The 12533-nt window shown below is 37.4% G+C and overlaps 1 protein-coding gene across 1 annotated transcript; it reads right to left on the bottom strand.

Moving 5' to 3' along the window:
* Positions 1-1611: 1611 nt before the first annotated feature.
* On the bottom strand, positions 1612-11585 carry gpr35b (G-protein coupled receptor 35 b). Its single transcript, XM_036556329.1, has 2 exons — positions 11513-11585; positions 1612-3531 (listed from the first exon to the last, which is right to left on the bottom strand). Exon 2 carries the CDS (start codon positions 3526-3528, stop codon positions 2635-2637), a length of 894 nt encoding a protein of 297 aa, XP_036412222.1. The 5' UTR covers positions 3529-3531; positions 11513-11585; the 3' UTR covers positions 1612-2634.
* Positions 11586-12533: the final 948 nt, after the last annotated feature.

Genomic DNA, 12533 nt, shown 5'->3' with positions numbered 1-12533 from the left:
ATACCTAAATACATAGGGTAAAATGTTTGTCTTTTTGATTGTATGGAATTAACGTCCATCATAGGTAAATAACTACAAACAGATATTTTAAGGATTGTTGGGGGGCGGAGGAGGGGGGGGGGTTGTTATGTTGCATACAATAAGTGAAACTGCACAGGCTACATTCAATGCAATTTAATTATATTTTTGGGCCATGAAAGCTTTTGTTACATTGTAAAAGGTTGGGAACTCCTAAGTTAACACGTTCACTATGGAAAACAAACATAAATATGGCATTTTTCTGCATTTTTTATTGCATAATTTATATTTATTTGCTAAGTTTAACATATTGGGGAAAACATAAATTAAATTAAATTAAATTAAATTAAATTAAATTAAATTAAATATGCCATAACTTTTGCTAAGGCCACTTGTTTGTTTGTTTTTTTCACAGTATGTTAAGGTCAGTAAGTAAACAGTACTTGCGCATTAAAATGTACGGAAGAAAATCATTAGAAATCATTTTAAATGAAAGTAATTTGACCTGGGACACCCAAACTTGCATACAACTGTAAATTAGATAAAGCGTATATATGTAAACCACAACAAACAACAAGGGATACATTCATTCTTACATAGTATTCATGCAGCCTCATGAATGTGCAAGTGCAAAGAAGCTATGACCATCATGGCCACCAAGAGATCAGCTGATATGGTCATCTTTGAGTACTTAACTCCTCACTTATTCACCTTACATAGCTAGGCGCTCTTAGCTATGTAATAGTTTGTTACACAGCCAAACTACAGAGGGGTTACATATTAAAGGAAAAACCTGAGTAAAGTAGTGGAGGACTTTAATGAGTACAGATGCTTCCAGACAGGTGTACTGCATACTGCATATTCTGCAGCATGTATTAAAATGCTGAACCTTAGTTATAAACACTGCTCAACTGGCTAGTATGTCAATAGAAACAGTGACTAAAGTGACATCTGCATTTAGATCTGTGGGAAAGACATTAGAGCTGGAAACTGTGGTCGAAAGTGTGCATGTGGTGAGTGTGATGCTTGTGCATTAGTGCGATAGGTACAAAAATTGAAAAAACAGAACAGCAGCTATTCCTTCATCAGGTGACTGAGAATGTCAAGGCAGGACATGATCACACAAGAACAGTTCGTCCACAACTACACAGAGAGGGACATTATAGTAGGGCTGCAGGGCATTAACTCATTACACAGACAAATGCACTTGAGAGTTCAGTGATGTAACAACCACACTGAGATGTGGAAAAAGTGTATTCGCCATAAGTGTGTGAGCACATATGTGGGATACTCCAAAACAGAAGGGTACATGCTTGACTGCTTGACCCCGACAGCTGAAGGGAGGCCCGGTAGCTCTATTATGCTGTGGGGCAAATCATCGTCTTTTTTCTATGATGAAACATTTCTATCTTGGTCTCTTCCAGGATGACAGTGCTCCCTTCTGCAGGGCATAAAGGGTCACTAAGGGGTTTGAAATTGATGTTAACCATATGCTATGGCCCTCGCAGTCCCCAGATCTCAACTTAATTGCAAACCTATGGGAGAGTTTGGAATCTATGATAAGTGACACTCAAGATGTTTATGGTGGCCCAACCCCTTCCTAAGACACAAAGTTGTTTTTTCCTTTAATTTGTCACCCATCTGTTTATTACCTACAAACAAGGTAAAATAGCCTAAACAAAGTGACCAGTGAAAATAGTGATGGGCACTCTGGCTCTTTTCAGAAGAGCCTCCTGTGATTTTAAACTACAGCATCATAAGATCTATCAGGTCAATTGGCTCAGCTTACAAATAAGAGCCGACTCTTTCAGCTCTCCATTCAGTAGAATTGTCAGTTCATTTGTTCTCAAATTTAACACAGTTAGTTATGTTATCATGTTCATTATTACTTTCATTTGTAATAAAACTTACTTTAACTAATTAACAAAAAATGTATTGTCTGTTTTTTTTTTGTATTATTATAATAAACACTGCATTAATTTTGAGAGGCTGGAATCACAAAATAAACAAAATGCAGGCAAATGCATCAACCAGTCATTAACAAAGTCAAAAATCAGAAGAACTAATGAGGCACACTTGGAAACACGGCTAAAATGACATGAAAACAGAATCAGAGTCACTCAATTCAACAGGTGTTAAGGATAATGAGGGGGAGGAGCCGGAATGTTCCAGTGAGATCCAGAAGGGTCTCCTGTGATTTTAAGCTACAGTATCATAATATTTATTCATTTGTTTTGTCTTATACTGCGGTCAAGAGGAGTCAGAAACTGGTAAATACCAATTTTCCCTCTTGTAAATTGTGTAAACTGCCACCGCCATGATTTCTTTTCCATGTGGTGGGCATATCTATTGACAAGCACCCGAACAGAGTTTAGTCATATTTACTAGTCATATTAACCATCCTAAATATACAACCTTCCAACCCGAATTTACCCAAAAAATAAAACAACAACAAAAAAAAAACAGCATGGCAAGTAAGCATACACTTAAGAGGGGTACAAGGATGGTTGGCATCTGTCTGATTGTGGTAGGCTGGTCTGTATAAAAGTCTAATGCCAATTTTTGTTCCTGATCCATGCTAGTACAGATGTGTTATACCTTGTTGAGTAAGCCAGGCTAACTCTTTGCTCTGAAAACCTTTTTCAACAACAAGTAATACCCCACAGAATCCAGGCAACAGTTGGTTGTTGCTATCCATTCAGAGACTTCATAAAAGACAGAACTAAATTTAACCTTTCCAGGCTCATGTGGCGAAAGATAACTCACCAGATAACTAATATGGATGGGAGTAAAGCAAACTATGAAAACAATCATGTTTGCTGTGATTATGGCCACTATCCTTTTCCTTTCTAAGACGTCTTTCTTCTCAAACTGCTGAAGGCTACCGTCTGCCTCTGTTGATTTCAGAATCGTACAGATTGCTTGTGTGGAGCAAATTGTGATGATGGCTATCGGCAGAAGATAGCCAACAATCTCCAGAACCAGTAAGAAAGATAGCTGCAGTTGCCGATCTGCTCTGTGCACGTAGCATTTCCGCAACTTGTCCTTACGCAAATTGTCAAGGAAACTTGTGCAGATTGACATCACCATCATCCAGATGAGAACACACACAATTTTTGCTATAGCCTTTTTCCTGGCTTCTAAAGCTTTGGTCAGCAAGGGGAACTTGATGGCTATGAAGCGGTGGGCGCTGATCACGGCGATGGTAAAGATGCTAACATACATGTTGCTGTAATGCACGCATATGAGGAATGTGCAGAACTCTGAAGGGCGCATGGGGCAGAAGGTGTCAAATATCCGGAAGGGCAGAAAGAGGATGAGTAAGAAGTCAGCGAGCATTAGGTTGAACATGTAGATGTGAGTGCTCGTCCAGTGGCGGATTCGGAAGAAGAACCAGAGGGCCGAGATGTTGAGGGGCAGGCCCACAGCAAACACAGGTGTGTAGCCCACCTGCTGGAAGAGAATGAGGGCAGCCTCACTGTTGTTCACCACACTGCAGTTTAAGTCCATGACCTGAGACACAGCAACCAGAGCGGAGAGCAGAGTTAGAAGAAACAGCAGCAGTAAAAAAAACTGTCACTTTGAAATGACATCAGCAGAAAGACTAAGCTGTGGAACGGCAGCATCTTGAACAAGCAGGGCCATAACTTGATATATGCAGTATAAACAGTCACTCGGTGGTGCAAATGTTTAGAAACCTCTTTCAGAAAGTCATGCGAGAAATTTTTGGAGTTGTCGAAAAAATACATAACTGGCTGTGTTCACATGCAAAGATTTTTGCCAATCTGATTGAATAAATTGCGATTATAGATTAAAATTGAGGTGTTTATATTCTCACTCTACTCAACAATCTGATGGAAAATCTGTTTACATGCACACTACAAGTAATCTGATCAGAAAGTACACACATGTGTAGAGTAACACTTACTTTAGACATTACCATGACAACGAGCATCACGTGAGTCCAGTCAGCATGAGAGGAGCAGCGATAAGCAGTGCTTGTGTTTTTAATTACTTTAAAATGATGTCAGACTCAGGAAAACATACTTCACATGTACTTATTAAAGAAGGACAAGAGGAAGACGTCGTGTTCTGAGACACATAAGCTGGACATCTGTCCCACCGCCGTCATTTAAGCTCAAAGTATAAACTACGTTTCCTCTGCAGACCAGAACGTTGTGAACTTTCGCTATGACGCAAACGCACATGCGTAGAACGTGCTTAAACTTTCCGAATGGGAATGTAATCGGATACAGGCATTTACATGGTTATTATTGTTTTATTTAACGGATTATTTACAGGATTACCCACCTCGTTCAATCTAATAGTAATTGTATTCCGAATAGCCTCAATCAGATGTCTATTCCGATTGAGGTGTTTACATTGACGTATTGTATTCCAATCAGGCTATTGGTCAGATTACTAAAGGATTTTTAGGCTGCATGTAAACGTGGCTACTGAGTTGCAAAAGAGCTGTCAGATATCAATTGAGCCCTAGCAATGAAAAAATGTGACTTTTTTCTAAAAATCTTATGTTGTGGCATCATTTGATGCCCTGTATTCAAAATTAAGGGGTCACTAAAGTGTTAATAAAGTACAGCATTGTAGAAAATAAAATACTAAACAAAATAATTAATAATCCAAAATGGGTGGAATGGTTAATGTACAGTATTTTGTTGGAGGGGCTCAATTATTATTCTGTCAGTTACAGTTTAAAACTCGAAGTAGATTGTGGTTTTGTTTAGTTAGATACAGCAATGACAAAAAGAAAGAAGCACTAACCTACTTTGGAATCGTTTTCAACATCTCTTTTCTGCACTATGATTGTTTGTTGATTTTTCTTGTTCATTATCATCATATTTGTCATTACTGTCAATATGCAGACAGAAATAAAATGCCATTGTAATAGGCAACTTAATCTCTATACTGAATATGTATGACATTGTTTTTCTGTTCATGGTATTATTTGTTCTTGTGGTTTAATTCTGATACATAAAGCATGAGAAATCATTATTATAAGTGTAATTGTAGAGATTCTTTGTTTACTAAAGTTTATATTGCTGTATGTAGGCTTTAGCCACCTGAAATTGGTCTCCCACCATTTGTCAGACCACATTTGTACTCATGCTGTCTATTAAGGCCACTGAAGTGAGAAATACTAACATAAACTTTATCATTTATAGCTTGTGGTAATTAAGACTTTATTAAGACACTTTGGGCCAGATTTACTAAACACACAACTAGATTTACCATGACGTTAAGAGTAACTACCATAACAGCATATTCATATACAAGGATTTCTTGCATATTGTGAGGCATTTATGCACTTTTATCTTTTATCCTGTTAGCAATTCATAACAAACAGAATCAATTTTTTTGACCCAGTGAGGCTTGTAACTGCTGCTGTAGGACTACACAAGGATCTGCTTGAGTAGATTTTCAGATTTTGCAGATTTAATTGGCACTATATTTAAAACAGCCTCTTCTTCCTGCATCAAATTCAATGTTTGGCAAATCCCTCCTGGGTGTTAAAAGCAGGTTTAACGTGTAATCCAAATAAGTGAAGAATTATTTTGACATGTTGAGATTCTAACTGCATGTTCAAATTGATTCTAATGCAAGCTCTTACTCCTGTTTTTCAATTTACAATGGATTTTACAAAGGAATTTAGTTTACACATGTGAAAATGTCAGTTTTACTAACGAAAATTAATTTATTGCAAGTAAAACCTAAATTTTTAGTTGAAATTTAAAATTTACTAGTGGAATGATTTGATTTTACTGTGCACAAATTGAATTCCTGAGATGAAGAAAGATGGGAATAAAAGCTAAATGGTTTGCCAGAGTAATCAGAAGTTCAGTGTGTCAATTTAACTTTTTATTATGATAAAAAATCCCATGTTAAACTTTAATTAATTTTAGTAAAAATTTTTACTGCAATTGTAATGAGTGAAATCTAACACGCTAAATATAACTTGAATACCATTTTCCGATTAAAAAGAAATTCTTTGATTGAAAGGTAAAAGCAGCTTTATGGAACAGTTTACTATTATTTGCAAACAACTCTTAGTCTAAAATTCATAGCTCTGTTACTGAGTTTTGTTTTACTTTCTTTGTTCGCATTTCTTTCATTGAGTCTGTTTTGGCAGCCAGCCAGAGCTTTACTTGGTGTGGGTCATTAAAGTGTATGACGTCGTTAACATGTCTATTTTGATTGGCTCTTGCCCAGGACACAGATGAGAATACCAAAGCTTTAAAAAGGACCCTGATGCACTCAGCACCACCACAATGACTTTATGAGTAGCTTGTAGTTACCGTACCACACATTTTGCATGGTGTAGTGCTGTTACCACCGAGTTTTATGAATCTGGCCCTTCATATTTTTTTTTGGTCGCCCATCTGTAAATAATTCCTAATAAGAATGTTTTCTTTTGGACCTGTCATGTTATGCCATGACATTTTTCATCCTTCACATGTCTAATAGAATGCTATGTTTGAAGTCGGCCATCATTCATCCAGCTGTTTTCAAATGAGCACAACCATTACTGCCTGATTGGGTCACTCAGATATGTGGTAGTTATCTGATAACATGCATGCAGCAGCAGATAGCATGAAATACCACGGTGTTCAACAGAGCTATCAGAGGTGTGCAACATGGCTTAAAAAGAGAAGGGCTTTCTTAAATCAACCACATCATCTGATACTGACGGCACACATGCAAACTGAAATAATGTGGTAACATTTACAGGCAGATGTAAGACGAGAATAGATGTGAGGCTAGATGTAGTTTTTTTTTCAGGTGAGAAAAAATATTCACAAAGAAAACTTACTCAGGTCTCACTTACAGGACTACACAATAGAATGAGCAAAGCTAGCATAGGCTAGCTTCAAATGTGCACTATAAGTGTCCATTTAACATAACGGGATACTAGTTTATGCTTTTTGCCGAGGAGCACAGGTGATGTTTATTTGAAATCAACAGGAGCACAATGCCGCTGTCAGAATAAAACCTCATATCTCCATTTTTGTTGTTTTTCAGTTTTTGACCTAATTTGAAAATACCTGTTGTCCTTTACATTGTATGTCAATTTCATGATGTTTGGACCAACAGAAATGACCCAAAATGACTGGGAAAAACATCTGGCTCCATTGACTTACATTAAAAGTAAAGTATGTTTTTCCCTTCCCATGTAAGGCTCTAATGTTGGAGATACAAGGTTTTGTTCCGACAACAGTGACAAGCTTAATATGAGCTTTACAAGCACAAACGTATCATGAACTTTCTTTATTCCACCTATCAGCCAGAGTCATTATTGTTTTTCACTTAGTTAACACGAAGTAAGTCTTTGTACCAGCAGTTCTTGTAAGTTTGGCCTTCATGTCTGTTTGTTGAATGGCTGTTTTACATAGTTTTACATGTTTTAAAATAGTGCTTTATAATATAATGCAATGGCTAATCATCAACACTACCAAGTTTTGACGCCCAAAGAGTCAGTTCCTATTGGTGAGCTGAGCTGATTTGTCTGACTCATTGAAAAGAGCCAGAATGTTCATCACTAGCAGTGCGAGTGTGCAGGCTGCTTTCCACTGCACTGTAATGTCAAACAACCCTAATGTCACCATCTTTCCAGTACACCTCCAAGCTATACCGAATGTTTAACTTCTCAGTTTAATCAAATGAAATGCTCCATTCAGGAGGTTTTTTGGATGGAAAACAGGGTAATTTAGCTGCTGGTTGTTTTGCTTAGCATCCATTGTAGTAGCCTGTTTAAATGCAAGAGCATGAAATCAACACACAGCTTTAATTTGATGGTGTTGTATTGGCTCATAATGCTGAGGAGCGTAGTGGAGAACAAACCTTTTGAGCCCTGAGATTTACATTCACTGCTGTGAGACCACAGCAAATCATGAAATGTTATATGGTAAACCAGCAGTTCATAACTAAACCATGAGACTTCACAGCTATAGAGGTTCATTATTTAGCAGGCTAGTTAGGCTTCTTACGACGAACAATGACTCATTTTGTTTTGTGTCGTTTAGCATTGAAGGCCAGTGGCACACATCAATGAAAAAAATCTCACACTCAGGTAAAAACCTGTTCTCGCACAGGTGAGCCTAAATCAAAAATCAACTCAAAAGTTGACGCATTAAGCTCAAACTCGCATGTGCTGAAGTTTGTACGTGTGCAGTGTGCATACAACTAAAAAGTTGCATAAAAAGTTGGAGCCCGCCTGTGTAGTGGTATGGCTAAACATGCTGTGGCTGGAGATGAGGGTATTTATCTATGGAAATAATTTAGCCAGGTGACATAAAACAAAAAGAAACTATTTTCATTACACTGAGTGGACATTTCACATCCAGTTAGCAGTAAAAGCAGCTCATTTTAAGCAGCGTTAAATACGAACAGAACAGGCTGAACCCAAACAACTGGAAATGCTGGTAAAATCTTGTTGTGTTTGAGGCTGTTATGTCAAATGTACAGTCTAGTCTTCAGTCTATGATGGGTTGAGATTAAGGGGCAGATTTACTAACGATTTACAGCATCAACCTTGTTTTGTCGTTTAAAAAGTAATGGTTGCTGCCGTTGTTGCTGAGAGAGAAAAGCGAGACACATATCTTGACAAAAAAAAAAAAGTGAACTTCTGCAATGTCATATTATTCTCAGTTTGATGAAGGAAATAAAAAACTGTACCAATTTGTTTTAGTAAGACAGTGTTTAAACTGGTATGTCCTAAAGGCTAATTTATGCTCAATGAACATGGATATGGATACTCTGCGCTCATTTCATCTGTATTTGTGCATGTTCTCTGAAAGCTTACAGATACAGATGAAACAGAGCAGTATCAGCAGAAGCCACGGGGGCAGTTTAGCTAATAGTTCATGTGTGACAAAAAACTATGTTTGTAAATATAGTTTTCATGTGGAAAAAATTGCCATCTGCTCATTCTGGAAACATGTTCACATACAGCTCATCTAGTGAACTGTCACGTTATGTATAGCTATAATGTTAATCTACATATTATTATCATATTGCTTATTTTTAGCTATCACTTACACACTGTAGCTCGAAATCGTGCAGAAAACATGAAACTGTGGAGAGTATTTGGGCCTCTAAGGCTGCAGTTGAGAAACTGATTTATCTCTACAATCTATAAGTCACTCATTGCATAATGTAGCTCAGTTTATTTAAGTTGGTAAAACCTCAGAGACATCTATTATGGTTCTTGCTGGTGGCTGGTGATGTACAGCATTATACCAAGCAACAAGTACCAGGATAGCATCACTTTCCCTCTCTGTTCTCTTTATATATAACACTACAGATTTAAAATGGTGCAATTTCCACCCCATTTCAGAGGAACAAGCTGGACAGCAGTTGAAGAACCTGCTGACTGAAGGCCTCAAAGTAAGTGCACACTAAACAGCAGCAGTACAGATTTCACTAACAGATGTTACATATGAAGTTGATAATATCTCCACCACTGAAAAGTTTGTTTTCAATAATAAAAACCCAATTTTGTGGCAGATCCCTTGGAATGATTCCAAGATAATGTTAAGGCTCTACAACTTCATAGGTTCCATTTGATCAGCAGGAAGCTGTAACAAATGAAGAAATCTTAGATGTGTCCAGGATGATGAAGCTCTAGATGATTCCAAAATTGGGAAAGCTGAACAGACTGAAGTTAAATGTAATATGTAAAAATGTAGTATGTTAAATGTAAAATGCCTCAAATTTCAAAAGTGGTGATTAAATTAGCATTACACAATGAATTGGAAGCTCAGCACTTTTTCAATGTTGCATGGGAAACAATACTTTAACTTTCAATGCTGTTGTATTTACATCACTACATTGATGTATTCTGCCTACAGGTGAATTAAACTGTGTAACTTGAGTAGAAAACCTAAAACACACAGGTGAACAGTTTTATTCAGTAACATATATGACCTCTTAGAAACCATCAACATAAAGTCTAAATCATACTAAATTGTTTCTCTTTAAAATACAGTGTAACAAATGCTAGTTTGTATTGTATTTCCTTATTTCACTTTCAATCTTCCCTTTAAATGTTTACCATATGTAATGTGTTCTCTGCCCATGTAGCACAAGCTTATTTGAAGTTTTTTCCGCCATGCTAACTTACATTACATTCATGAACATAAGCTACACTCGTGACACAGTGGGTTTGGAAATTTCCAACTCAAAATTTCCAACTTCCCACTGTGTAGCATCAGTAAATTACCTGATTGAGGTCGTTTACCATGTATTATTGAAAAAGCACAGAAAGTCAGTGCTTGTTTAGCTGCTGTGTGCATATAAAAAGCACTTAAAAGTGTATACACTTAAATTAAACAACTGTTAGTGCTTGATTTATTTTAAACGTAAATGCACACTGCAAAAAATATACTGTCAAGTAAAATGATCTTACAAATAGTCAGTAAATCTAATATTTCTCCTGTTGAGAGTGTTATTAGCTTTATTTAAGATAATTTACCTTATTACTAGACATTTTTACTTGTTTTAAGTAATTTTATTAAGTAAAATGATCTCACTGTATTGGCAGATAATTTGGCTTGATTTAAAAAAAACAAGCTTGAAACCAGCAAAGTTATCTGCCAGTATAGTGAGATAATTTTACTTGATAAAATTACCTAAAACAAATTAAAAATGTCTAGAATTAAGCTAGAAAATCTTATAATAAGTGCACAACCATTCAAAATGGGAAATATTAGATATATTGACTAGATTTAAGATCATTTCACTTGACAAGATACAATTTTTTGCAGTGTAGGCCAATTCACCACTAACTTAGTGTCAAAAACTGACATGAATGCGTCCAGTTTGAGTTAAAATCTTGCACAGAAGGCCTTAATCACACCATTGTCCAAGGATAGCCCTGTGTTAATTGACATAATGCACAATTAGCATAGCACACACAAACAGAAACTCAAAAAATGCTTAGAAATGCTATTTTGCTTTATGGGTGCCACCATGTTTAAATGACATTATGAATTCCCACTCATGAACGAGTAACACAAAGACTGGCTTGTTGTCATGTTGACGAGCGCACCATCACCTCCTAGTTTGAGCTTTAGAGGCATTGGATCGGTTTCAAAATTTCACACTCAATTTGTTTCCATCCTAATAAATCTATATTCCCACCCACATTTAGCCCAGATTTTCTTATGGTTGTCCCCAGATGTTCAGATGAGATCTGACCCCTGCGAGACGACCCTGTACTTAGAGCAAGCCTGACTAGGCTCAAGTGCCCAGCGGCTTCTAGTACAAACATCTTTGAAGTCAACAGGTTTTCTGTTCCTTAAAAAGTCCAGGGAAATGTGTTGAGCTAACAATACAGTACAGATGCAGCAGATAGAGGTTAAGTTGAAAAATCCTAACATACTCTTTTAACTCAACTCAAGAATGTATGTTTGTCCATAGCAATCAAACAACTGACATTTCTTTTCATTGAAATATGAATCCAAATGATTTGTCTTACCAGTGCTCACAGCAGATTGTCCTTATGACAGCTTTAGAAACGTTTCAACACATCACAGGCTCATATGTGCAATACACTACCCAAAAAGTAGGTTGTGGCTGTGCAGCCCACGTGAGTCCTTACTCAAAGCTGACGGAAGCATGCTCGCTGGGCCGCTGCCTCAGTATGAGTGGGTTTTTTTTTTCCTGTGGTAATGTCATATCAAGGCTCCATGTCATTAGTCACGTCCTAGACGCAGTTGTGTTCCAGTCAGTTTCTTTTTCACACTTATTTTCACAAACATTCGATCTCTAGACTGTCTCTGACTCACAGGTTTTGATGGTTGCTTACAGAATCCCCCCACAGTTTTAGGGAACCTTCAAAAGGTCAAAAAAGATCAATCTGTGTCACCTTTTCTGCATATTAAAACCCCCACAATGACCAAACCAATCGTGACAACATGTCTGCTCAAATCCCTTGTTAGAATCTGGTTCAAAACTTGGCACTAACACTTAAACACTATAACTGACTTCATTTTACCAGGGGAGGTTGTGCAATGCAGTGTAATGCAATTTGTATGAGACTAAATGGCCAACTGGGAAGATGCATTTCTTCAGAATTCTCACAGAAATCATGACATAATCACAGCATATTTGCAAGTGAAACACAGTTTCAGGGAGGGTCTCTAGCTGAGTATTTTCATAGGTGCGGGTGATGATGTCACTAGACCCATGGGAAATGCAGTCCATATACAGTCAGCACCTTTCATGCTGCTTAGCTGTAGCAGACCACTTTTCGCATTAACTTTCAGGCATTGCACTAGAAAGCTGAACATTCTTTTATTGCATAGGCAGTAAGTGAGAACTGCCACACAGCGCTGTTGAAATAGCCAAGATAGCAGGCAGGTCACTTTTGGCCATACACTTCCCCTTGATGGTAGATACTGACACTACACTGACTAACCCACAGCTCAGCAAAGAACATCAGATAACCCTTCTCTTCAAGGTCAGCTCTCCCAGTGACCTACAAAGTCCGAGCACAG

The sequence above is a fragment of the Colossoma macropomum genome, unplaced genomic scaffold (genome assembly GCF_904425465.1).
Source record: "Colossoma macropomum unplaced genomic scaffold, Colossoma_macropomum, whole genome shotgun sequence".
NCBI lineage: Eukaryota > Metazoa > Chordata > Actinopteri > Characiformes > Serrasalmidae > Colossoma > Colossoma macropomum.
This window is presented reverse-complemented; position numbering and strand designations above follow the sequence as displayed.

Excerpts from the sequence above, each read along its gene's own strand:
- gpr35b (XM_036556329.1), bottom strand. The coding sequence starts at position 3,528 with ATGGACTTAAACTGCAGTGTGGTGAACAACAGTGAGGCTGCCCTCATT.